Source organism: Arachis ipaensis, chromosome B10, assembly GCF_059453495.1.
Source record: "Arachis ipaensis isolate K30076 ecotype BB chromosome B10, ASM5945349v1, whole genome shotgun sequence".
NCBI classification, from domain to species: Eukaryota; Viridiplantae; Streptophyta; class Magnoliopsida; order Fabales; family Fabaceae; genus Arachis; species Arachis ipaensis.
The window spans coordinates 141,997,909-142,024,707 of NC_142435.1; the positions used below are offsets into that span (position 1 = coordinate 141,997,909).

General features: G+C 32.9%; 2 protein-coding genes across 2 annotated transcripts; one reads left to right on the forward strand and one right to left on the reverse strand.

Moving 5' to 3' along the window:
* Positions 1–6,982: 6,982 nt before the first annotated feature.
* On the forward strand, positions 6,983–10,220 carry LOC107623785 (biotin carboxyl carrier protein of acetyl-CoA carboxylase 2, chloroplastic). The gene is made up of 7 exons (XM_016326158.3): positions 6,983–7,378; positions 8,146–8,199; positions 8,313–8,470; positions 8,787–9,114; positions 9,385–9,456; positions 9,724–9,789; positions 9,884–10,220. The coding sequence occupies exons 1-7, from the start codon at positions 7,250–7,252 to the stop codon at positions 9,905–9,907; spliced, it is 831 nt and encodes a 276-aa protein (XP_016181644.1). The 5' UTR covers positions 6,983–7,249; the 3' UTR covers positions 9,908–10,220.
* Positions 10,221–11,291: 1,071 nt separating this feature from the next.
* Positions 11,292–25,993, reverse strand: EMB2773 (PHD finger family protein). The gene is made up of 28 exons (XM_016323424.3): positions 25,500–25,993; positions 24,748–24,857; positions 24,109–24,245; positions 23,947–24,037; positions 23,572–23,828; positions 21,336–21,443; positions 20,523–20,634; positions 20,147–20,246; positions 19,853–20,039; positions 19,317–19,748; positions 18,698–19,212; positions 18,409–18,619; positions 18,273–18,323; positions 18,004–18,162; positions 17,672–17,839; positions 16,684–16,983; positions 16,449–16,601; positions 15,489–15,658; positions 15,124–15,217; positions 14,587–14,748; positions 14,407–14,511; positions 14,109–14,342; positions 13,659–13,792; positions 13,202–13,492; positions 12,700–13,126; positions 12,084–12,176; positions 11,871–11,996; positions 11,292–11,762 (listed from the first exon to the last, which is right to left on the reverse strand). The coding sequence occupies exons 1-28, from the start codon at positions 25,757–25,759 to the stop codon at positions 11,538–11,540; spliced, it is 5,412 nt and encodes a 1,803-aa protein (XP_016178910.3). The 5' UTR covers positions 25,760–25,993; the 3' UTR covers positions 11,292–11,537.
* Between the last annotated feature and the right edge of the window lie 806 nt (positions 25,994–26,799).

The following is a 26,799-nucleotide window of genomic DNA, read 5'->3' on the forward strand; positions in this document are numbered from 1 at the left end:
ACATATATTAAAGGTGATTATATAAAAAAAATTATTTTTAATAACGTTAATTTTTGTATAAATTAACTAATTTTTATAACATATAATTTATTACATAATTTTTTCTCTTAATATGGATAAATTAATGAATTTAATATACAAAATATAATTTATATTATTAATATACAAAATAAGCAACTCAAGCTATTATCTAGGACAATAAATATAATATAAATATCCACTTATTTATTAGTATTAAAAAATATATAAATAAATAAATATGATTTTTTTGTGAAAAAATAATAATAAAAGTTATTAATTAAGTTAATTACGTAATAAAAAAATTATGAATAATTTTTTAAATAATAATAGAAGAATAGGACTACTATTTTCACATACTACAATGTTTATAAAAAAATTTGGATAATAAATCAATTCTCAATAAATTATACGTTAATCTTTTTAAAAATAAATAAATAAATTATATATTAATCCTGTCAAAAAAATAAATAAATTATACATTAGATATTATTATTTGTGTACTAATAAATAAATAAATAAATATATATATATATAATCGATTATTAAGTTATAATTAATTTCTAATCCAATTTTTGTTAATTGAAATTTAAATGATTAAAATTATTAAATATCGAATATTTTTTACTTAACTAATTTTGTTTTTATTATTAAAATTTAAAAAAGGTGAGTTGTTAATCAATTTTAAAATCAAATTATTTTTAATTTTATTTTATTGACCAAAATTAATTTTAAAATAAAAATTTATTTTATATAACATATTATAAGATAATGTAATCATTCATTTTTTTTAACGGTAATTATTGCCAAATAAACTTGTATAAAAATAGGAGAAAAATACATTTATCAATCTAGGAATAATATTTTTTTTCAATAGAATAAATTTTATATATATATTGAATACCAAAGTTATTATGTTTTTTTTTTTACACAAATTAATACTCAACGATAGTATTTTAGTAATATTACTAAGGAATATTAATCAATCTAATAACTTTTGTAAAGAAATAAGTCTATATATAGGTTTGAAAACTTGAAAATCATGTCATAAAATGTGAATTATTAACCGGTAACAACGTTGATCATATTGTTTTGACTTTATGAATGAATATGATACTAATAAATAAAGTTGTCACATTTAAATTTTAACAAAGACAAATCTCCACAAGTATTGCTATCAATGATAATTGTTTTACTTTCAAGACAAATACTATGTTTTCTACCGTATTTTCCAACTTAGCAAGCCGAGAACTAATCCACCACGAATTGAAGCTCCATTTATTAAGGGTCCGTCGCTAGCTAATGAGTTGTTATATACATAAGCGAGATTCGAAAATACTTTCGTAAGTAGACGAGTGAGATAACTACTCAACCAACTCAAATTAATTAAAATAAATACTAATTATTTTTAATATTTTTAACATTAAAAATCGTTAACTTTTGATTTTAATTATAACTTTATAAAATATTTATAGTAATAATTGTTATAAATATTTTTTGTTTAATTTTTAATAAAAACTTCATATATTTTTATATTAATTATTCCGTGCATTGCATGAGAATATTGTCAAATAAAATGGTGTAAGAAATTAAAAAAATTTATTTAGCAATTTAGCAAATAATAATTTATTTTACAATAAAATAAATTATATATCGAATAACAAAAATTGTTATTAGTTTCTCTTCCCACAAACTAATACTCAACGATGGTGTTCCAGTAATGTTATTAAGGAATATCAACTAACTTAATAGCTTTTGTAATGGCATAAGTCTGAGTTTGAAAACTTGAAAATCATGTCATAAAATGTGAAATTTTAACAGGTAACAATATTGATGATATTGTTTTGACTTCAAGAATGAATATCATGCTAACACATAAAATTGTCGCACATAAATTTCAACAAAAATAAATCTCCATAAATATTGTTATCAATGAGAAATTATTCTACTTTAAAAAAAAACTTTTTTTTCTGTGGTGTTTTTTTAACTGGACAGATCGAGAACTAATCCACTACGTATAGGGTTGGCAGTGAAGCGGGTTTTTACCTTATCCAACCCTGCCCGCCGTCCTTAAACTTCTCAGCTACTCGCTCTACCTATACCTGCGCTAGTAAAATATTGTACCCTAACCCTTTTCTGTGAGTAGTAAAATGTTGTACCCTAATTCTTTTTTGCGGGTATCCTCCCCACTCTTACCCGTCCTATAATAATTAAATAATACTTTAAGATTTACATATTCATATATAAATTAAAATAAAAAAATTAAAATTTATACATAAATTAAACTACAAACATAAAATTATATATAATGTCAAATAACGTGAAAGAAAAAAAAAATTAATGTCTAGTCCCTACAAATTTAATATAAAGTGTATTAGCATTACTCTAAATGTCAATCTCAATATTATTAGGAGCAACACTGTTGTTTTGTGCGTCCTTTCTAATATTACTAGCCATGAAATAATCTTAAAGTATCTATATTGAAAAAATTAAAAAATCTAAATAAACCATATATAAAGTACTTATTAAAAAAAACTAAGCAAACCATTACAACATCAGCAATTAGATTCATTGCACATATATAAATCAACCAAAATCACAAAAGCTCTAATTCTCGATCAATATATATCAACTATTACAACATGCCAACATCAGTAATTAAAACATAAAGTCAATAACGATTTAAAATAAAAAATACAAAATGAACTTTATGTAATGAGAACATTCACACTTCAATGAAGAATCAATCATGAAACATATTTATTTTTATATAAAATAATCTTAGAATCAATCATGAAAAATATTAGTACATAATATGGGCAGAAATTATTGAAATGTATATTAGACTCACTGCACATATATAAACAAAATTACAACACAAATTCACAACTTCACCAATAAAATTACAACACAAACTCACAACTTCACAAAGTAGAGATTCAATGAAATACAGATTCAGTCATTCATAATGTGAGAGAGAGAAAAAAATTTATCTGCAGACAAATAAATAGAGGAGGAAGACAGCGACACAATTATGAGAAAAGGGGCTCCGGTGACAGACTCACACAAAGCGCAGGACGACCAAGTGATAAGTCTGTAGAAGAGAAAAAGAAGAACTTAATAGACTCACAATGTGATGGGAGAGAGAGAGGGAGAGAGGGAGAGAGGAATTTACCTAGAGAAAAGGGACTCAAGAGGAGGAAGGCAGCGATGGGCTTAAGGAATTTACCTAGAGGAAGAGGGGCTCAGCAGGAAGGTAGCCACAGGCTCAACAACGACGGTGACGGACTCAGCAGCGGCGACGACGAGAGCTGTGAAGGTAGGCAGTGACGGGCTCAGTAGCGAGACAATGGAAGCTATGACGACAATGAGAGTTGTGAGATTTTTTGTAGAGAAGCCGAGAAGAAAAAGACTCTGGGTGAGGATGACTGAGTCTCTGTGACGGCTATAGAGTATGCACTTAGACTAATAATTGAATCTGTGATATAAGGCAAATTCTAATCCATAAAAGGTATTTATATGTATATACCCTGGAGCAGGTACACCTTAAACCTGACCCCGTTCTGCCCCGCTCGAACACTCGTCCTGAACGAAACCTGCCTCGCCTTGGGTCGAGTTATTAAAGTCTAACCATGTATTGATACTCCATTTATTAAGCGTCAATCGCTTGCCAATGAATTGCTACGCACGCAAAGCGAAATTCGAACATCCTAATACTAAGATGGTCACTCAACAAATTCAAATTGATTAAGACAAATATTAATTATTTTTAATATTAAAAATCCTTAGAGTTTGATTTTAATTATAACTTTGTAAAATATTTATAATAATTATTATTATATATATTTTTATTTAATTTTTTTAATAAAAATATTTATATAATTTTATATATTATTCCGTACAGGTACGGGATCATACACTAGTTAATAATAATAATAACAATAACAATAACATAGATTTTATGTTATAATTAGGGTTGAAAATAAGTCAAACTAGTTTGTGAGTCAACTTATAGTTTGTGAGTCAACTTACTTTGACTCATTAAGAGCTCGATAAGTTGAGCTTGTGAGTCGAGCTTCCTCCAAAGTATAGCTAGTTGAGTTGCAAGTTCAAGCTCGTCTCTCCGGCTTCCTCCAAGAACGGCGGCGGTGGGTACCTGCAAAATACTCCAACGCTCAAATTAGTAAGAGTGTGAGTAATATGGATGATATTTAGAGTGAATAACGTACATGTGACCTAGTAAGTCACTTGTATTTATAAGGTTTTTTTATTTGAAACGGTTATCAGCATTTCCATAAATGTTTTGAAGTGTTATGGCTGATCATGCGGTAACTGTGTTTTAGTGATTCGTTTGGGGTTTATACCAGAGAAATTTAAGGAGAAATTTCTGTGCTGATTTAGGTAAGTCGATTAGAAAAGCAAAACACGTACTTCACGTGCTCCTAATGTAAGAAGTGTTTACTTGAACCGAGTTATAGCCAACGGATCAAAACTCATGTATTAAATGAGTTTGAACTTAAATAAACTTAATTCATTGACTTGCGAACTAATTCAATTATATATATTATTTAGTATAATTATTTATATTAATACATATATCATGTATTTCATATTTTTAATTTACAATAAAAATTATAATATTACACACATATAATTATAAAATTCATGTTTGCTAAATATATGATAATGCATTTTTTTTTATTTTTGTCATATCTAAATTGTAATATCTTTGTTTATTTTATTAAAAATTTAATGGGTTAAACTAGAATATGATACATCCAATTAAATTATTTATGATAGAAGAGAACCACATATCTATATATTAATACTTTTTATATGAAATTTCATAGTAATATGTTTGTATATGATTTTGTTGGAGTACATAAACTATATATATATATATTATGCTTATGTTATTTGAGCGGATTCATAAGTTTGAGTTGGCTTGCAAATTTTTATATAATTTAAAATAAACTACTATTTTAAATATAAAAAAATTGAATATTGACTATTTTAATTATAAAAGATTAAAACTATCATAATATTCATAAAAAATTGAATTAGTTCAACAAATTATTTAAAAATTTTGACAAAACAATTCAAAGAATTATAATTTTTAAATAATTTTATTGAACTAACTCAACTTATATCCAAATAAGGAAACACTTAAAATGTGGGATTAAGAACAAAGTTAGTGAAATTAAAAAAAAAAAGGTGAAAATATAATTATGTTGGAGTACATAAACTATAATTGATAGATAGATTAGATTGATTATGCTTATGTTATTTGAACGGATTCATAAGTTGGAGTTGGCTTGCAAAATTTTATATAATTTAAAATAAACTACTATTTTAAATATAAAAAAAATTGAATATTGACTATTTTAACTATAAAAGATTAAAACTATCATAATATTCATAAAAAATTGAATTAGTTCAATAAATTATTTAAAAATTTTGACAAAACTATTCAAAGAATTATAATTTTTAAATAATTTTATTGAACTAACTCAATTTATATCCAAATAAGGAAACACTTAAAATGTGGGATTAAGAACAAAGTCAGTGAAATTAAAAAAAAAAAAGTGAAAATATAATTATGTTGGAGTACATAAACTATAATTGATAGATAGATTAGATTGATTATGCTTATGTTATTTGAGCGTATTCATAAGTTGGAGTTGACTTGCAAATTTTTATATAATTTAAAATAAACTACTATTTTAAATATAAAAAAATTGAATATTGACTATTTTAATTATAAAAGATTAAAACTATCATAATATTCATAAAAAATTGAATTAGTTCAACAAATTATTTAAAAATTTTGGCAAAACTATTCAAAGAATTATAAATTTTAAATAATTTTATTGAACTAACTCAACTTATATCCAAATAAGGAAACACTTAAAACGTGGGATTAAGAACAAAGTTAGTGAAATTAAAAAAAAAGTGAAAATATAATTATTTTTAAAATTAAGATATAACATTTATACGTAATAAAAATTATAAATTTAATCATGACTATTTAAATTGTTATTTTATAATTTTTGTTATTTTAAAGATAAAAATTCACATATAATTATATTTATATGAAATTAATAATTAAAAATTATTAAATAATAATTTAATTAAATTTATCAAATAATATTAAATATTAATTTTACATAAATATAATTTTACGTGAGTCTTAACTTATTTTAGAAGATATTTCTCCAAAATATGTTAGACCAAACAAATCGGCCGCTTACAGTTACAGCCATTGATTGTTTCAACGTAGAAGTAGCCATGACCTTTGGATTCGTTGTGGCTGTTACACATGGATTCGTTGGAGGGAAACACCAAAACATGTCTCTGATACAAATGCAAAAGCAATGACTTGAGACCATGACACATGATTTTATTCCTTGTACCATGTTTGTTAACTTAAAACTGCGTGACATCGATGGTTGCATCGTAATCATCGAAGGCCAAAGTAACTCGGTAACTCAGTAAGTACCCTAACCAAAAAGGAAATAAAATATATTTATATATGAAGTTTAATTTTAATACATAATAATTTAAAAATTAAAAATTAATTATTTTTATTAATATAATAATACATATTTTATAATATATTTATAAAAATTAAATTCATACATATAATAAAAAGTATTATATATATTATTTTTATGTATATTTTTTATAATTTTTAAATAATATTATATGACCAACATAATTTATTATGTTTTATTAATATTTGACCAATAAAAATATTAAAATATTTGTATACTTAATTTTAAATTTTAAACTCTTCTAATAATATAAAAATAAAATACTGGTCTAAAATATTGACTAATATTGATAAAAATTATTAGTTTCTAATATTTCTCTATTTTTATTTTTAATACTTAAAGTGATTGTAAAAAATTAAGAGTAAAAGTTTTTTTATATTATAAAAATATATATAAGTTCAAATTTTATTTCTCTCCTAAGCAAAATCCACTTGTCTCTCTAAAACACACATCTTTGTATTCTCCATCCACTCCGCATTTCACATTTCACAATTTGCCTTCTTCTTCTCTTCCCAGGTTCCAATATTCACCCTTCTTGGATCTTAACGCCTCCAAGCTTATATTCTCTACCAACCCACATCGCCATTTGCGCCATTCCTTCCTTGCAGATCAAGCACCCCTTTTGGCTAACAATAAGAAAGCTTGGTTTTTTATTTTTGTGGGGGTTGGTTCCAAAAATGGCTTCTTTCACGGTCCCATGTCCCAAGTGCCCTTCTCCTTCTTTGGGATTGAACTCCCAGAAGCTCTTGAAGCCATCTCTCTCGTTTGGATCTTTGGCTGCTGAGTCAGCTTCATCTGGGATTCGGGTATGGCTGATTTCTTATTTGTGTAGAATGTAAAACGGATCTCGTTTTGAATTGTTAACACCCTTATTATATTATTATTTTCAGCAAAAAATATACTCAGCGAATTCCAATGTAGTTTCTGTGGTGCTGGTCCTTTAAAAGCTAAAATGATATTGCTTCATCTTTTCCTTTCTTTTTTTTTTCCCTTAACTTCCTGTTGCTATTTTTTCCCCCAGCATCTAACATTTTACATACGATATGTATTGTTATATACAGATTCCATAGCTTTTCTTGGATTATATTTTCAGGTGTTTTGATCATCTGGTTTATTTTAGTACTGAAGAAAGGGCAAGCACCTTAATAATTGATTGATTTTCTTTTCATTTTCTCTGTTTTCATGACAGAATTAGTCAAATATTTCTAATAGTCAAATATGCATGAGTATATTTTAGAATGTGTATAAGTTTTTATTATGTGCATGTTAATGCTTTCATATATAGTTAATTTCCCTTCATGGGGGACTACAAATGAAGATTTTAAGCATTTTTTTCCCTTTTAGATAGAAATTCATTATATTCATTTTATTGGATGCCACTAATTTCCTATGTGCTGAGAAATTCAGAGTTCATCCATTGATAAAATTTCATTTTTGTAAAAGTGGTATGGTATCTATCCACTGACTAATAATAATCAATGTGTCAAATGCTTTGCAATTACTTTTATTTATTTATTTTTCAATTTTTCTTGTTAATCCTTTTTTTTTTCTGATTTACTATTATTTCCTGCAGTGCCTTAATGGGAAGCAATTTTCTGTCCAGAAGCTTCAAGCACAACGCCGTGAGGTTAGTTTCACTTTTAATTCGGACGAAAATTGTCATCCTATTGTTAAATTATGTTCTTGATGACTTGAGATCAAGTTCATTTCACATTAATTACCATGATTTGTGCAACATAGGCTGTTACTACTATTGAAAACTCTGCACCTGTATTGGTCAGTGGACCTAAAGTCGCCGCACCAAATGAGAAAGAAGACCAGAATGGGAAACCCGGTGGCACTACCACAGATCCATCTTTGGTTTCTGCATTCATGGCTCAAGTGGCAGACCTTGTAAAGTAAGACTAAGTCGCCACACCCTGCATGAAATTGCATGACCCTTTCTCTATCTGCATATCTATTTGAGTTTAATTATGATGTGCTAATAGTTCAAAAAGTTTTACCCTGTCACCTAATCAAATTCATTCGTTTAGATGACCATTTAAGTAATAAGGTATCAAGGTAGTTACTTTTGATTATGTGGCAATATATGTTCGGATGCCTATATAAAACTTGTTATAATTACATAGTTACAATACAAAAAAATTAAGTCCTATCTAATTTAGGACATGAATTGTTTCAATTGTTCTTATATGATGTTATTTTCATTGGTAGGCTTGTAGATTCCAGAGATATTGTGGAATTGCAACTTAAACAGTCAGATTGTGAGCTCATGATAAGGAAAAAGGAAGCTTTGGAGCCTCCTCCCCAGGTTATAGCCCCGGCATCAGCACCAATGCATTATGCTGCATATCCTTCTCCGCCACCTCCACCACCACCAGTGGCAGCATCTTCCACTCCTGCAAGCTCTCCACCTGCAAAAGCAGCACCTGCCTTACCTTCCCCTGGAAAAGCAAGCACATCAGGTCACCCACCGCTGAAATGTCCAATGGCGGGAACCTTTTATAGGAGTCCAGCTCCTGGTGAACCTCCATTTGTCAAGGTACAGCAGCACCACACTTCAATATCAATTTGGTCCCTCAAAGTTACATGTGACAATAGCTTTTCCTGAAAGATCCATGTGACATCGTTTTAGTTCTTGAAAGATACATGTGATATTAAATAAATTCATAAAAAAGAAAATCTCAAATAGCTGTCGCATGCATTTTTTGAGGATCAAAGTGATGTCAAATAGATGTCACATGCCATCTACAAAGCATACACGGTATCAAGGACATTAGTTCTGCATTAATAATTTTTGCTTCTGCTTTAGGTGGGAGATAAAGTACAAAAAGGACAGGTTATATGCATTATTGAGGCCATGAAACTGATGAATGAAATCGAGGTACGCATATTATTTGTTTGTTTTCTTGTTTATTCCCACGAATCGTTGCACTGATCGTTCCCTTTTTTGATTTCTTGTTTGCTTACCCATTTATTTTGTACTACTTGTATCTCATTATTGTTTTAGTTAACCACTTCCATATAGTAATATACTGAAATCTATAATACAAGGCACTCTAATTATAGCATTTACTTGGTACAGTGTTTTGAATTCCATCTCGTGTAGCCAAATTATAGCACTCTAATTCTTTGCTTGTTTTGATGGCAGGCTGATCAAACAGGAACAATAACTGAGATACTAGCTGAAGATGGGAAACCAGTCAGTGTAGACACGGTACTCTCTCTCTCTCTCTCTCTCTCTCATATGGCAGCACATCTACAAGCTCTATTCTTGAATTTTCTAATTAAAATTCTTGTCATCTATGCAGCCTCTCCTTGTAATAGCTCCGTGAGCATCGGAACGGATGTTAGTTCCAAGGTGATGGGGATGTTTCCTGTTGGATAGCATAGGATTTGATGTTTTTAGGTTTTCTGTTGGTGAGAAATTTGTTGAACTTGAATCATACTATTTTGTCACTTGAGAAAACTTTAGCTTCTTAGTCCCCTTCGCTCGTACACCTCTTCATATTTTTAGAGATATTTTAGACATAAAAGCACCGCATAATATATCAGAATGGAATATTCGAATATGTAGTTATAAGCAGTTTTGATATTTGTAGTGTTGAAGCTTTTATGTGTTTGATTATTGATGGGTTCTTTCTTGTATCTGTTGGCTGTTATGTTTGTTATATACTTATATAGCATCTTTCTATATCAAATACTCAAGATGCAGCAAATCCGTAGCCCATCCATCTGTACTTCTGTAGCACGATTCTATATTTTACTTGGTCTTAATACCATGTCGAGATTTTAAAAGCTGAGATTTGGTTGGAAGCTTGGTTCAAGTGGCCTCCCGAACAACTACATCCGGGTTCAAATTTCTCTAGTGGAAAAAAGAACCATGTAGTGGGAGGGGGTGTGTTGTGTTGTAAAGACGACCAAAAAAAAAAAAAACGAAGAGAAAGCAAGCTGAGATTTGACTACTAATTGTGTAAAATTTCTAACATGAATACTTGAATATTATATCAAAAGTAGTCTTTCTATTTCTAAAAGGATGCCAGTAGTCTTTTCCTACAAACTTTGCACATAACGATCATTATTCTCTCTTTTTGCATTGACGGACGAGTATGTTCACTGAAATCGAATGTTACTTTAAATTCCATCAAGAATGACCCGAGCACTGTATAATTGGAGGAGTTATAGGATGTTAAGAATATATTTAATCCATATTTCGAGAAACTTTACAACCACACATTTCTTTTTATAAGTTGAATATAAAACAAAGAATGAACGATTGTAAAGATTCTTATTTTCCAGGCTACTCACTAAATACTCTATGGGACAATTCATTTTGTGGTATGTACAATTTGTATCCATAGAGCTCGGCATTATGGTAAAAGGAAACTGAGCATAAATACCATCAAATATTATCCAGCGAAATTTAAGGATTCAATTAAAGATTAAGCTACTGCGTGAAACTGATAATAGACGCGATCTAATAAACGCGATCCTCACCGAGGTATCAAAGCAAACATCAAGAGTATTGAACCCAACCAAAAAATTGAAAGCAATCGATGAAAATTGTGAGGAAATACGTCGTGTGATTGTACTGAAGCATCTTTGTTTTCTTTCTTGGTTTTAGTAACTGATGATCAAATTGTTACTTGTCTGGAAAATCAACTGCAAGTTTGACTCGAATCTTCCAACTTACTAACAGCAGAACAAAATCACAAGGAAAGGGTGAACGACCAAGTTGAATTTTTACCAATAAAAGAATGCAGCCACTATACTATAATATGAAGCAAATATAAAGGAAACAGACAAAAAATGAGAGTCTTGTAAAAAGGCGAGGAGTACTCCAGGCCCAGCTTTCCTACTCTGTTTCCTCAACTCTATTCTGTTGACACTCATCCTACTCTATTTTTCTTTTCTCCCTTCCTATTCAATGTACAAGTTAGCCTATCTATCATGTACTTACATCTATCAATATTGCCTACTGCTGCTTCTAAGGTTAGCTCTACGGCCACCACTACTTGTGATCTTGCGCATTCCACCACCCCAATCATCATCATCATCATCATCCTCCAAGTCCCCACTAGCCATGGGTCCAGATCTCCGAACTTTTCTGGGTGTAGGTCGCTTCCGTTTTATATTTGCAGTGTACAGTGAATAATCCACCGTATCTTCCCTCAATGCATACTTAAATTCCTGGGGGCAACATATGTGTGAGAAATAATGGCTTAAGAAACAACTAATCAGGTGCAACAAGCTCACAAGCACATGAAAGAAGGAAACATTTGGCTCAAGCAACAATACCTGGTATCTCTGTATTAATTCTTGTGGATTTGAAGGCACGCTGAACTGAGTTTCACTAATATTAAATGGGATATTCTGTCTGGAGATAACTTCTCCAGGTTTTGGCTGTTCAGTTGGTGAATATGCCTGAACAAAATAAAAAGCACCATAATGGCCAAGAGGGCAACGTTTGAAAGTAGCTAAGTGATGACAAGATGCATCAAATAATCTTACCTGACATCTAGCATCATTGAGACTATACATGATTTTCAGATGTCTCTTCAATTTTAGGAGAAATTGCAGTGCAATTGCTGATAAGCAGTCTGCCTGGATAAGGATCAGGAACAAAATACAAGGGTGAGCACATGACCAGAATAATAAACAATGACTCACCCAGATATCCGCATTCATGTTCAGGTCAGTAATAGGAGGATATTTCCTACTCATGCCATCATGCGGTGCGAGTTCAGTGTGCAAATTAAAACACAAGAATGACAGCTGAAGAAACCTTTCATGGAATAAACTCTAATGGATTAAAATCCGGATGCTCTGGGTTGGTATGATTATGAAATCTGGAAACAAGAAGTTCAGCTAAATGGGGTCCAAAGAACTCGCATCTACTTTCGGGTGATCAGAAAGATGGTTGATTCACACTCAATATGGTGTTGCAGAAAGGGGGGAAGTCTACACTAAAAAATTCTAAGGCAAATTTTACCACCCTAAAGGTTAAAGTAGAGCAAAATTACTCCCCTCATATCTCTAGAGGCAAACATAGCCTAGCATCAGGAACAATCTTCCTCAAACAGCATGACATTGATGACGTAAATAAAATAATCACTGCAGGATGTACCTGAACTCTCTCCAGATCATCTTTTGAGAAGGCAAAATAATCAGAACCCACAGCATGCAGCTTTGGTTCGGAGCTGCCATTATTCGATAAAGTATCATCTGGCTGTTGGTAGAATGTTCCATTTAAATCCACTGATCTCATGTCATTCAAATCTGGATGAGCATCTAGATTTTGCTGAAATGTTCCATTCAAATCCATTGATGTTCCTTGGGTTATAATAGTGGACTTGTCTGTCTCCTGTTGATACATTCCATTCCCATTCGGTGTACTTTGATTCTCATTTCTTGATAACCTTGAACTCCAGGCTTTAAAATTCGCTTCTAGTGGCCCAGCCCTAATTTGAACTATTCGATTGATGGCATATATTAGATAAAGGGGCTCATCAGGGGAAATGAAAGGCAGCAATCCAAGGACCTCTGTGCAGTATCTGTTAAAAAGAAGCCAGGTAAAAGGTTAATAAGAACTTACATACAAAGAAAGAACAGCAACAAATAATACTTACGATAAGAAAGCTATTACTGAATGGCTCCACTTTGGATTGTCAAATTTTCGCACAATTGATGACATAAATTTATTCCTTGAATTCCTGTTCCCCCGGATGAGCTTGTATATTCTAGAAACACCAAGTCTTGCTTGAGCTAGTGAGACAGATTCGGTTTTCCCTTTTCCAGATACAGGGATTTTAGATGGGATTTTCTGATTGCCATTTTCAGAAGCAGTGCTAATTGATTGCATGAAAATAAATGACATTTGAAGTCCATCACCCAAACGACTTTCAAAAAATGCAGGGTACCTACAGAGATTTTTTATTTATTAATACAACCATATTGACTGTTAGATATAAAAACTATGCATGTGTCTCCCATTAACAGCTAAAACTTTTAGGGATTACTTCATGAATGGTTTTTATATCTAACATTGACCTTTACTGTCATTCAGAATTGTATATAGAAGATTACTTCTCATTCATATTCATTAGGAGATGATGAGCCAGCTTTGCATTTGACTCCAGAGGATCAGTTTCAAGTGCTATTAGGTATGGAACACAAGTGATTGGGTGAACAAGACCTTGGCGCAACACAACTTCAACTATCTGCATTATTAGCAAATTATTTTGTTCTAAGTACGTTGAAGCAAAAGAAAACCCAACTGCTGTTACTGTAATGCATGTATTGAGTTGGAATGAGATATCTAATCCACACTCAAGACTGATGGTTCAAAACTGAACACTTTGCCTTTAGACTCCTTCACAAAGTATCTACCAAGTTTCTCACATGTTCAGTCCAAAAGATTTGGAGGAATAATGCACCAAACAGCCATCAAACAATAAAATTTCCTTTTTAACTGTATTTAGTTCAAGACAACTTATTTTACTTGTTTTCTTAGCATTTGGATTATAAGGTACTGACCTTCAGAGCTGATTGGCGGACTTGTTCATTGGAATCCAAACATCTGCCTAAAATATTATCCCAATATAACTGAATTATACCCCCGCATATGTTTGTGTCCCCAGCTCCAGCAGCAACGGGTACACTCTGCACAGCTCCAACTGTGTAACCAGTTATGTTATCATCAGGTTTATCTGTTCCCATTTTGCTTTCAGCATCAAGGAGATACTCCAACATGTTTTGCAATGCTTGAATCTGATATCAGGCTGATTTAGTATCCAGAGAGAGGCACTATATATATCAAGTTGAAATATATTACCTTAAGACGAGTGTCAGCATTTGAAGATAATGTTCCCTCCAGTATCTTTCCAATATCCTTTTCCAACATGTATTCAGGCCTGGCAATTAAAATAAACCCTAGTGCCTACAAGAGATGCAAAAAATCTCAAACTTCATGATTGAACCAACATAAAAACCTAGATAAAGGCATAGTTCTTACCTGCAATGATCTAGCCTTAACAACAAAATCCTCCTCAGAGAGAAACTTTATACACAAGGTAAGACTCCTTCTGACATCAATAACTTTATTGCTGGAGCTTACCAACAAAGAATTGCCATATCGAATGAGTGATCCAAGACAAAAGAGTGATCGCCCAACTTGCTGCAAATGATTGGAGACAGTTAACTTTTATAACACATGCTATATAAAATTAAATGTAACAACCTTTAGGGACTAATTTAATAAAGATTAAGATAATAATCAATGAATAAATCAAAGATAAGTATATAGTGCGAACAAGCCATGGCACAAAAACACACCAACTTTAGTGATTATCATATACCCATTCAGACCAGGAGGAAATAGGAATAGGATCAACTTAACATTACACCTGCAGAGAAGGTATCTCAAATAAAGAGCATATGTGTCCAACAGAAATTGTACACTTGAAGCTCGTGAAACTAGCCTTCATGAACTTGCATGCGCATAAACCCAATTAACTAAAAGATGATATGTCAACATGATTCTGCAACAAACCTGCTTATTGTCCAAACATTTGTAGAAGACCTGAATAAGATGCTCCACCACAGCAGCCCCTTTACTGCCTATGTTGCTTACAGAGCAGAGGCACCTGTTAAGCAAACTGAAATAAGATCTTTGCAGCAAACTCTTCTTTAAACAAAACAACCAGTAAGCCTTTTCTCATTAGATGTTTTAGCTACATAAACAGTACGATCATTCCCAAAAAATGTCATGCACTAATTTTTTTCCCCCGAGTTACATGTATGCACAGGTATTACTGCATAAGAAAGCTACTTAAATATACCAATTTAATACATCAAAATCAAAATATTTTGAAACTATGTTTCACATTTATAAGTTTCAGAGTCCATCAAACGTACTTGATACAAGCATGGACTACTGTCAAGAAAGAATGCCGGACAATCATATGTTTCAAATCTTGCTCTAGCTCGTCAACAATATTTGGAGGTAACTTCCGAAGTAAAGGCAACACAGCATCAATTACAAAGATTATACTCTCAACTAGCTGTGCAACCATGCGATTGTCAACCTGAAGACCAAAAAGATAAAGAAATGGATCCAATAAACAACCTGTCCCATAGATTTTTAATATTTTGAAAACAAATATAAGATACATATACAAATAGTATCTGTACATCACAGCTGTTAACCACATACAGCATCCCAATTGGCGCCACCTAATACTTTGAAGTTCTAGCACTTATAGCACCATCATATAAATATGACATCAACAATAAGTTGACAATATTGATGATGACATAGTTACTGGCTGGAATACATGATGATCTTAAAGGCTGGAGAAACCAGGAAACATGGATGAACTTGGCTAGAAAAGCTTGAACAACCTCAGACAGAACACTGAAGTACAGCATTTTTGTGAGGACTCAAAACACAAAAACTGCTGCCAAACAAAATAGCTATTGTGAACAGAGAATCCTGAGATACCTTTGTGAAACAAGTGGGATGGGTTCACAAAACAGTTGTGATCAGTTTCTCTATTTTAGGAAAATGAAGGAACAGCAGTAAACTTGAAACAAGGGGCCCTAGTTTAAAGATCAGTTGAAATCATGGTCAAATAGTGGATTCCTGAGACACATCGCAATTTAGCAGTGACTACTATGGATCACGGAGGAGTATTACGAATAAGTGCATAAGCCCTGCAAATTCTGAAACAGCTACCCCAATAACAGACATGATAATGCTGGGTGGTTTAGTTAAATTGCCATCCAATATATACACAATAGTAATTGACCCAATCCAAGAGAAATGAATCCAAGTAACACTTGACTCCACCAATAAGTGAAGAAGATAGTACTAACCTGCGTTTTAAGATATGGCTGCAAAGTAACAACAAACTGGGATGGGTTTGAAGCAGGTGCACAGAGAGTTGGGTCCACAAGACAAAATGCATGCAAGGCCAGCACATATGGTAGAGCATGCACCTCCACTTCATTGCTATTAATTTCCTCAACCTGATCGTCAACATAAATTCCATTACTTCCATATCAACATAGGCCAACATATGTTAGACGCACCATCAAGACACCGACATACCTGCAATATCTTCTCCAGCAAGCATTTGCACATTAACTCACAGCGCTTACGCACTGTAGCAAGGGACACAGGGTTGACACCAACAGCTTTTGCAGCTTGGGGCAAAAAATCAAGTGATAAGTTGCGCTTTATTACAGTTACAAGAAGTTGATTGTTGGGCATTCTCCTGAGCATTTCAACAATTTGCTCTGTTTTCTTAGCCACCTCGAGTGGAACAGTACTACCATCTCCAAAGACCTGAGTTTGTGAACCATAAGGCTCCTCAAACCAGAACTCATGAAACGTTTTGCAAACAAGGTCCTGCAAATGAAAAGCATGATAAGGGAAAGATCTTAAACAGCAGAAGAGGGTCAAGTCATTGACAATAAATATAGAGACTCTATCATATGACACAGCAACAAATAAGAGCAGGCTCCAACATGAGTGACTAATTTATACAGGAGGAGGTAACTACCCATTAATATCCTTCTTAAATAATATAAAGGGTAAAATATTATTTTAATCCCTATGGTTAAGTCCCAATTTCGTCCCTAATGTTTAAAATGTTCTTTTTTTGTCCCAAATGTTTCATTTCATTCTATTTTATCCTTCGGTCAAAATTAAAACATTTTCTTCTAAATATACCCTTTTTCTCTATTATTATTTATTATCTTCTTACTTTTCTTATTCTTCTGCTACTTTCACTCTCAAATCACTACAACCACCACTATGACCACTACATTATGACTTTCGTTGCTACTTAGAAGAAAATCATAATGGAGGAAAAGGTATTTTTAAAAAAATTTTATTTTGACCAAAAGACCGAAATAGGATGAAATATTACGTTTGGAATAAAAATTTATGCTTAATAGGAACATGTTGGGGAAAAACCTACAAACCCAACATTACCTTACTTCAATAAATAAATTACCATGCTGACAAATAGGTACAAAGTAATTACAATACTAGTGCCTTGTCTCAAAAAGACTCGAGCAGCAACTGCAAATACCTGGATACTTGACTCATCATCACTAATGCGCGAAATTATTTCTGTGCAAGCCCTAGTATAGCCAGAGAAGTTGACATTTGAACTGCACATGTCTCGAATAAGTTTTATTGCTCGTTTTCGAACACTAACTCCAGTATCTTTGATTCTCTCAGCGATCTTTTCAAAATACTACACAACACAGGAAAGAAAATTGGTTAAAATTTGTAACACTTCATCAACCCAAATATGATGGGAAGAAAAAAAAATATAGGCTATATGTGTCCTCATAACAAAATAATAAAGCAAGATCAGTTTTAACTGTAACCATTAAGGAAAAGTCCATTGACACATACCTTAAAACCCACATCTGGATGTGAAGCAATGTGCCTGCCGACAAGTTCCAATGCTGCTTCTCTAACAGAAATTGCAGAGTCACAAAACCTTCCTTCAACAGCTGACTGTACTCGTTTATCACCCAATACCTCTGGATCAGCCTCTACAATGATACTAACCTGCTCGTTATATGAGATGAAAGAAAAAATTAATTAAATGCCAGGAAACAATAAAAAGCAACTCATTTTCACAAAAGAGCAGTATATTTTTAGAAATTGACTAGACTTACAGCTCGTAAAGCCTTAGCCCTGATAACTGGAGAGTTCTCCCTCAGGCTTGCCTGGATACATAACAGAAAAAAATAATTAAACACAATGAATTACAGTTCATTTGGAAAATCATGCAAATGGAGAATATCAACTAACCAGAAGCACGTGAAGAATCTTATCAAACCCTCGACAAAATGAACTGTTTTGACCCAAAACTAAAGTAATCTTCTTAATTGAATCCCTCGTCAACGTGGATGAGATGGTACTAGAGTCCCGTACAATGATTCTTGATTTCATTCTAGCAAGGTGGTATATAGGCTTTCGCTGACAATTAGGATCATCTTTGTACCACAGGCAGAGATAAAACCTGCACATCATGCACATGAATTACCATTGCTTGCATAAAACTCAAATATGTCAATTAGGAGAACTGTCAAGTACAAACCAGCAAACGAACAGATGGATATCATCAGCAGAAGTGACATCTTGAAGGTAATTCAAAAGCAACTGTTGAACAATTTCATGCTTTGAAATTTCAGAATCTTTTGACGCATTACGTTTCTTTGTCACGTCATCCTTACACCGGGAATTGCAATATGACTGTAATACAAGCAGTTGCTTATGACAAATGCATGTCTGACAGTACCAGTTCCGGTTGGAAACTTCATGTTCTTTAATACCCAGGCAGTCACTGTGGAAGGGTCTCTGGCAGCCATGGCATATCAATAAATTGTCGGTACTGCCATCCATACAGACACAACAAGAATCTTCTGGATATTGCTGATTAGCACTATCCTGACCATGTAAATCCTGAAGTATCCAGAACTTCTCCTGGCTACAAACCAAAGCATCACGCTTCAACCTTGCGGCAATTGTACCAAGAATATCAATAGCCATGGAACGTGCAGAGACATCCTTAGATTTCGGCCCAGCATTCTGAAGTAGTAGGACACAGAGAACCTGAAACAATTCTCAATGTAAACTAATCTGATATATTTAGCAAATCAGTAGTAATACATCCAGATACCTGCACACACAATGAACACACACACACACAGAGCTACCTCCAAAATGGGAGCTGAAGCAGGATACTCGGGCAAATTTAAAGTTGTGAGTAAATCAGTAACAAGATTCTCCATTATGGATTTCAGCTCTGAAGCATCCTGGGTCTTCACACTTGCAAACCGCTGAAGTACACGGCTCCAGAATAGACAGCAAGCTTCTGTTGTGGCTTCATGGCCTTTAATTGGATCATTAGGGTCAACCGAGACTTCCAACACAGCATTACCACTTGATGCTTGTCTTAAAGCATCGGGAAGGTTAGCACTACAGTGAATTAGCTGAATCAGCAAAGCGGTAACCATCTGGATCTGTCTTTGCTCTTCCTCGCGTATGTGGTAGGCTCTTATAGCTCGTTTTGAATATGGTAATTTCCAAAGAAGCTGAAGCACTTCATCTATCACATATGTGCGATGTTGTGTGTATAAATAGAATATCTGTGCCATCATGTTGTAAAAGCGATTTTTAAAATTAGTTGCTGAAATAAGCATGGAAGCCAACGTTGGAAAACCTTTTAAAGATGGAAGACAAATATCAGTACCGCGCTAAGTAAACCAATTGCCTTCAGCTGCAAAAGCTGGATATTCTCAACCAGGAATGTTGTAATGCTTGTTTTTACAAGTTGAAGAATGCAACTATCTGATAACCTCTCAATTAACAACAAATCCTTCAGCAATCCAAGAACAGTGCATAATTTCTGAAGGATAGTATTCACAGCAGAAGAAACCCTAATAAAGTGAAGACCAGAGTTATAATAATAAGAAAAGTATATTATCAAATCTAATGTGAGATCAATCCAATTGAAGAAGTTAAATAATAATAATAATAATAGCACCTGTTTGATGTTGATTTCCTCATCTTTGTACTCTTGCTGGTACGACGTTTCTTGCTTGCCGAACCAAATTCTGCATCATTTTCTTCGTAATAATCATCAACTGGAGAACATAACAATTAGCTGTATCAATATCAAACCACATAGAAGAAAAACTTCTTTCTAATCTCTCCCTTGCCCAATGGACAACAGTCAAAGGATTCTTCAAATGAATTATAATGCATCATTAACTACAGATATGCTATACAGTCAAAAATGCAATTTTATAAGAAGTCTTGCATTTCCAGTAGCATCTCCATTCTCCAAAATGCACAGTCATGAAAGCAAATAAATACTTTATTAAGAAGAAAAACCAGAAGAAAAAGGAAAAAAGACTAACCTTCACATGCAGTGTTTTCACTAGGTCTGTGTAACGCACGATACGATGGATCACTTGCACACATAACATCCATTATTTGACGCCTGGAAAACTCCAAAATTCTCTCAATGATCTGACAGGCATAGATTACATTTAGGATGTGTTTTGGAACATTAAAAAACTTAACTTATTTCAATAATCACTTATTTGTATAATCGCTTTTTAAAATAATCGTCTAACAATCAATTTATATTTGGATACTTCGTTAAAAAGTGACTTAAAGATAATCTTGTGTGTTTGGAATGTATGAAAACAGCTATTTTCTAAATGGTATATGAAATTATTGTTTATATTATTTTTTATAAGGTATAATTACCAAAATGGGTATGGAATGATTATTTATATTATTTACTATTTAATACTTGAAGTCAAATAGGCAAAAATTATTAAAATTTTCAAATAATCAACTTTTTCTTATAAGCTATGTTTTAGCTTAAATAAATTAGTTTTGATTATATTCTATTTTCAGTTTTATGCAAACTTGATTATTTTCAGGTAAAAGACTTTTTCTTTAAAGAAACATTTTTCATGGTTCCCAAACATGCTCTCAGACCAACTCATATTGCACATTAAGAATCTATAATCAGAAGGAACTAACATTTCGCACATCATCATTGCAAGAAAAATTACAGATTCCATAATATATAACAATAACAACACTTTTATCCTGCTGGGGGGCCGTTCTGTATATACTAGCTTCAACCTAAGGAGGGTTCTTATAAAATTCTAGTTATCAATAATAACAATTGTTTGAAACTTGCTAAATCAACACACCTCTTCTTTATAAATTTGCTTCGGCATCTCAGTGTGAGCCATCACAGCTAGTGCAGCATGAATGGACTCCAATGCGATCAAAATAGATGAAATTAGTTCCGAGTCTGACTGAAACACAGAACAACATGGTTGTGACAACAATGATTAACATAAGACAATAAAGAATATGAGATCACTGTACATTACTTAAAATGGATCCCAATAATTAAGGTCAGGAACAATGGATCAAAACAACATCATTGAACTCAATCAAAAATCAAACTTTCAATTAGCTAATCCACATTCTTTCCTGAAAGTTGCTAATTAAATTTTGTTATCTTTTCCCCTAATATCTTCATTTTATTTATTTTTCTTTCAATTGACCAATTTATGTGTCCTGCAAGTTGGGAGACATTCTTTTTCCTTTTTCCCTTTTCTAGATAACCAATTCTAAGCTATTCTTGTAAACAAACTCCAGAGATTTGGAGGATGCATGGAGGATAAAACGTTGTCTAGCAATAGCGCATGTTAGTTGGAGTTAAATACAAAATTTCCAGGTAACATAAATAGCATTTTTCAAACATTCCAAACACAATAATTGATAAAAACTTGTTCAATCATTAGCATCTCTCATTTCCCAAAATGGCACAATGGAATTCCCCTTCTCCCAAGTTCTCCATGCCAGCTCAGCATTAGGTTATTACATCCATGGGTGTAGTAGCATGCTCTGACTATAGCTCCTCAAAGCAGACTCCCATTAGTACAACATAGAGAACTTTCCCTCATACATGTTTAGAAATTGAAAAACTGCTTTACATATAACCCTTTTGGTTCTGTTTTACTCTTGCATAGAGGAACTCTTATTCCCTATCTTGTATTATTCGTCTTTTTGTCTTAATGAAATTCTTCTTTCAAAAAAAATAAATAAATAAATAAGTGTTATTGTTGCTTATATTTTCCTTCCTAAGGTCTAGTCCTACTTTCTACTTGTTCTTTTTTCCTCTCCAATAACATGTCCTTTCACACTCACAAAATCCTAACAATCGAACAAGTTCCATAACAGGTAATAATGCATTTCAAATTATTCTACAAGAATTGATAAAAACATGAGGAAAGAAGCCACAGTAAACATTCATCTGAGTTCTCCATTGATTAAAAAAAGCATGCAGGGAGCAGCAGATTAAAAGAGCAAAGGAAATTGAAGAAGCAGGGGGATCATAAAATTTTGAAGCATATGTAATGTAGCAAATATGAATGGTACCATCAAACATCAATTGGAAAAGACAGTAATGGAATCACTAGAAAAATTAAAACAATTTTATATAAATGACTTACATTCCACAATAAAGAAAGCCTCAGTCAAATGACCATGAGTCTTAAAAAGATTAGACTTCACCAACAAAACTCAAATGTATGTAGAAATTAGAGGAAACACGAGAACTGAAATCTACGAATTTTTCATGTCATTTTGGTCTTTGACATAGCATTAGAGACAATACTACCAGGTCAAGACTCAAGGATTCAATCCATGTTGCCAGATTCTTTAAAAATAAAGTTCAATTTCAGAGAAAATAGAAAAAATGAGATGACCATGTTTCAAGAGCAAAAGTTCTGCATGAATAATCATATTAGGCAGAGATATAAAAACAACCTCAATCCTTACCGCCTATGAGACTATATATAACTACATTTTACTAAACTGGAAAAATCTAAAAACAACGAAGTGATAGCGACCTAATAATCTGAAGTCTTGATGCTTGAGGAATCTCACTATGGATAACATATTATCTCAGTACGGCTGTCTTCGGCAAATGTTTCATGCATCTTAGTGTTTTACCATTGTATTATTATTGCCAATCCCTTTAAGATTAAGCCTAAACCTAATAATCAGAAGTCTTGCTGCTTGAGGAATCTCATTATGGATAACGTATTATCTCACTACTGTTGTCTTCAGGCATGTTTCATGTCTCTAGTATTTTACCATTGTATTATTATTGCCAATCCTTTTAAGATTAAGCCAAACTATTGGCTTTGTTTAATCAATCTGTTTTTGCCACACATCTCTGTAGCTCATAACCATAGAAGCTTGATCTATATACTTAAGAAGCTACTTCGTTACAAACTTCTGATAAGTACCAAGTACAATACTGTGTACAAGTCAGATTTTGAATAATTTTTACCGAGAAAAATTGAGCTCTTAAGTCAGCTACTTCCAAAATGAAAATTCAGCATATGAAGTAGTTGATAAGTAACTTACATTATCACAATCCTCAATTGACAGGCCTTCTGCCCTATGTATTTGATGATCTAGAACATTCAGTATCCTCACAAGGACTTCAACAGGAACAATATGCAGAAGTTTCTTCTCATGTATAGACATTATTTCATTAACAAGCAATCTAAGATCTGAAAGTGACAATGGCAGCCATTCTGCTTCATCTCGATCATCAGTCTGAACTTCAGCTTTGTTGCATAAGTCTTCCAAAAACTCACGAAACCTTCCAATGGTTGCATCTAAAATGATACAAGTTACCAGTCGTTTAGACGCATAAAAATGATCATACAAAACTCAATACATATATACACATACAGAGCACAAATAACATTAACACGTAGGAATCATCCATAGCACCTTGAAGCTCGGCAGAACTGGGCCCTACGGAAATTCCATCGCCTCCTTTCTTCCTTACTTTTGATTTTTTGGAAGATAACGTTGAAATGTCCTGCCAAATCATTTTGAGAATCAGCAAACCGTAGAAATCTAAACAAATGCACAAAGCAACTGCATCCATACATTTGAAGAAAAATGGTCATGTTGACGATTAGGGGTTGCATTGTAGTCTTCTTTAGTTTGATTTATGCCAGGAAGACTTGACTCACGGAGCTTCTTCTCACCCACCGCACGACCAGAGATCTGCTCCTTGACAGGACCTGAGAAACTTGAACAATACAATAAACAATAAGCAGAGCACCATCAAATTTTGTAATGAAAATTATAACCACAGGCAAAGATAAGCTCTGGCTGGATACATGATTACAAGACTAGTTTGAAAAACCGAAGCTCTAGTTTTACCAAAGAATAACATTGCTTATGTACATTGCATTTTCACACACCAAGCTGCCATTGAACTGGGATTGAGACCAACTCAAGATGCTGTACATCTACACGGACCAGAGTACAATGCTATGTCCAAAAAAAAATAAACGTCTATACCAACTAGCAAGTGATGTTGAACCTCTTGAAAGTTATAACTGACAGTAACTCATGACTCATGAGCATTAAATAAAAACGTCTTTAATGTAGGACAGTTTCACTCTGTCCTAAATCTCAGCCTCTTACATCATTGTAGTATAACGATCAGCAACAAGCCTATGAGACTGGAATAGATCCGGAAAGGTAACCTTCACAAGGAAAACCATGTACTGTGTTTACCTGTGGTACTGTATTCAAATGCTTCAGGATTGCACCTGAGAACCTCATCATGGAGTTCCAATGGCTCAATGTACATATACGAACCACTGCTGTTATCATCTCTTAAGTTTCTATATAAAACACAACACAATAGATAAAAATTAAATTAAATTCAGTAATAATATCAAAAATAGTAACAGAACCAAAATTGACCACAACAACAACAAAACAACATTAATATGAACACATGAAAATAACTGAACTAAATATCAGTTATTTGTCTAATCATAAATCAACACGATAAACTAATACACTCTGCTCATAAAGCAGTTATCTCTTCACTAATATTCTATCCATGAAGTTTAAATAATAACAACAATAATAATAACCAATCAACAGTTGTAAAGCATTAAACTCTACTCAAACCAACAACAATAGCATCAATCAAAATCTAAGTCCAGTACTAATATTCCTGTGATATAAACCTGCAAACTTCAGCAAGAATGCCTTAAACTAAACAACTTCAACTACATAGGTGCCAAACTCGTACAGCACCAAAAGTCACAATTCATCGCATAGGCTACAGTAAATCGCATGGAAATTCACGCGCGTCTAACTTCATCTCGCAAATTCCAAATTCAAAAAACAAAAGCACCGAATATTCCCCGTGAAATCAGTACCTAATATAGCATTTCCCTACCACTTCAAAGCTCAAATATCAATCTCAGCGATAGCATATAATGCAGAACCAAAACCGAATAAAGAATGCTTACAAGTACGACACATCGGTGTGCTGGAGCAGCTCAGCGATCTTTCCAGCCTGTGCGAGCACGTCGACACGGTTCAGCATCGCTGGCGAGTCAACTAGGCGGAGGTCCCGATCGGAGGAGCCGCAGAACACCGGAAGAGAAGGCAGCGGCAGGCAGGGAGCAACCTCGGAGTGGATAGTGTTCGACAGTCCGATGCCGCGGCGGCCGGACGAGGCGACCCCCACCACGGCGGTGGCGGCGCCGGAAGTGACTGGAAAACTCATGAAATGGTACAGCTCAGCTCTGGGAGGGCATGGAGTGACGAATACGGTTGGTGAATGGTAGAATTTGGGGAAAATTGAAAGGAATTAGGGTTTGAGTGAAGAGTGAAGAGAAGTAGAAGCTTAAGAGTGTATGAACCCTAAGTGGTGAGCCTTGAGACTTGAGAGGGTTAGATTGGGAAGAGAATTGGGGAAGCGATTGGCGGGGAAATTGAGCCGGTTTGGGAAAATGATTTCGGAGTATCGAGCTAAGTGGATTTGGTTTATATGCGGGTGAGAACAGAGCTAACGGTGAAGTTACGGAATTCTCCTTGTTGTGGGTGGTTTTGTCAAGATTGCGGTGCAAGCTAACCTGACGAAGCGACGGGAACACATGCCGGTGAGTGAAATGTAGCAACAAAATTGTTTGCTTATTTTTCAAGGGGTGAATATTTAAATTTTTATAAAATTTAGTTGTCAATAATAAATTTGATGTAAATAAAAAAAATTTAAAATAAAATTTAAATAAAATAAATTTTAAAAATATTTTTAAAATTTTTATTAAATTTAAAAGATAAAAAATATACTTTATTTTGTAAAATAAAAATTGATTAATTTTGTTGAACCATAAAATGATATGGATCGCTTTTTAAATTTTCATTTTTGCGGAAAAATTTTTATTATTTTTATGTAAATTTTTTTCTTTTTAAAAAAAAAATCTTTATAATCTTTATAATCTTTATATCTTTATCTTTATAGTGACAGTGATAGTAATACAAATGGGGAGTTCATATACTGACGTGGCGCTCATACATTAAGTTTGGGAATTTATTTGCTTAGGTGTCGTCACTCAAAATTTTTATAATTATATTTATAAATTATAAATTATTATTTGCTTAGTTTGTTATTTTCAAATTTTAAAATGGGAAGCTCATATGCTGACGTAGCGCTCATGCGTTGAACCTGACAGTTTATTTGCTTAGGTGTCGTCACTGTAATTTTTAGAATTATATTTATAAATTATAAATTATAATATGCTGACGCGGCGCTCATACGTTGAGTTT

Excerpts from the sequence above, each read along its gene's own strand:
- LOC107623785 (XM_016326158.3), top strand. The coding sequence starts at position 7,250 with ATGGCTTCTTTCACGGTCCCATGTCCCAAGTGCCCTTCTCCTTCTTTG. Across the intron at positions 7,379-8,145 it reads CAGCTTCATCTGGGATTCGG|TGCCTTAATGGGAAGCAATT; the intron begins GTATGGCTGATT and ends TATTTCCTGCAG. Across the intron at positions 9,115-9,384 it reads GTGAACCTCCATTTGTCAAG|GTGGGAGATAAAGTACAAAA; the intron begins GTACAGCAGCAC and ends CTTCTGCTTTAG.
- EMB2773 (XM_016323424.3), bottom strand. The coding sequence starts at position 25,759 with ATGAGTTTTCCAGTCACTTCCGGCGCCGCCACCGCCGTGGTGGGGGTC. Across the intron at positions 20,040-20,146 it reads AGGAAATCAACATCAAACAG|GGTTTCTTCTGCTGTGAATA; the intron begins GTGCTATTATTA and ends TCACTTTATTAG. Across the intron at positions 13,793-14,108 it reads TCCGCCAATCAGCTCTGAAG|ATAGTTGAAGTTGTGTTGCG; the intron begins GTCAGTACCTTA and ends CTAATAATGCAG.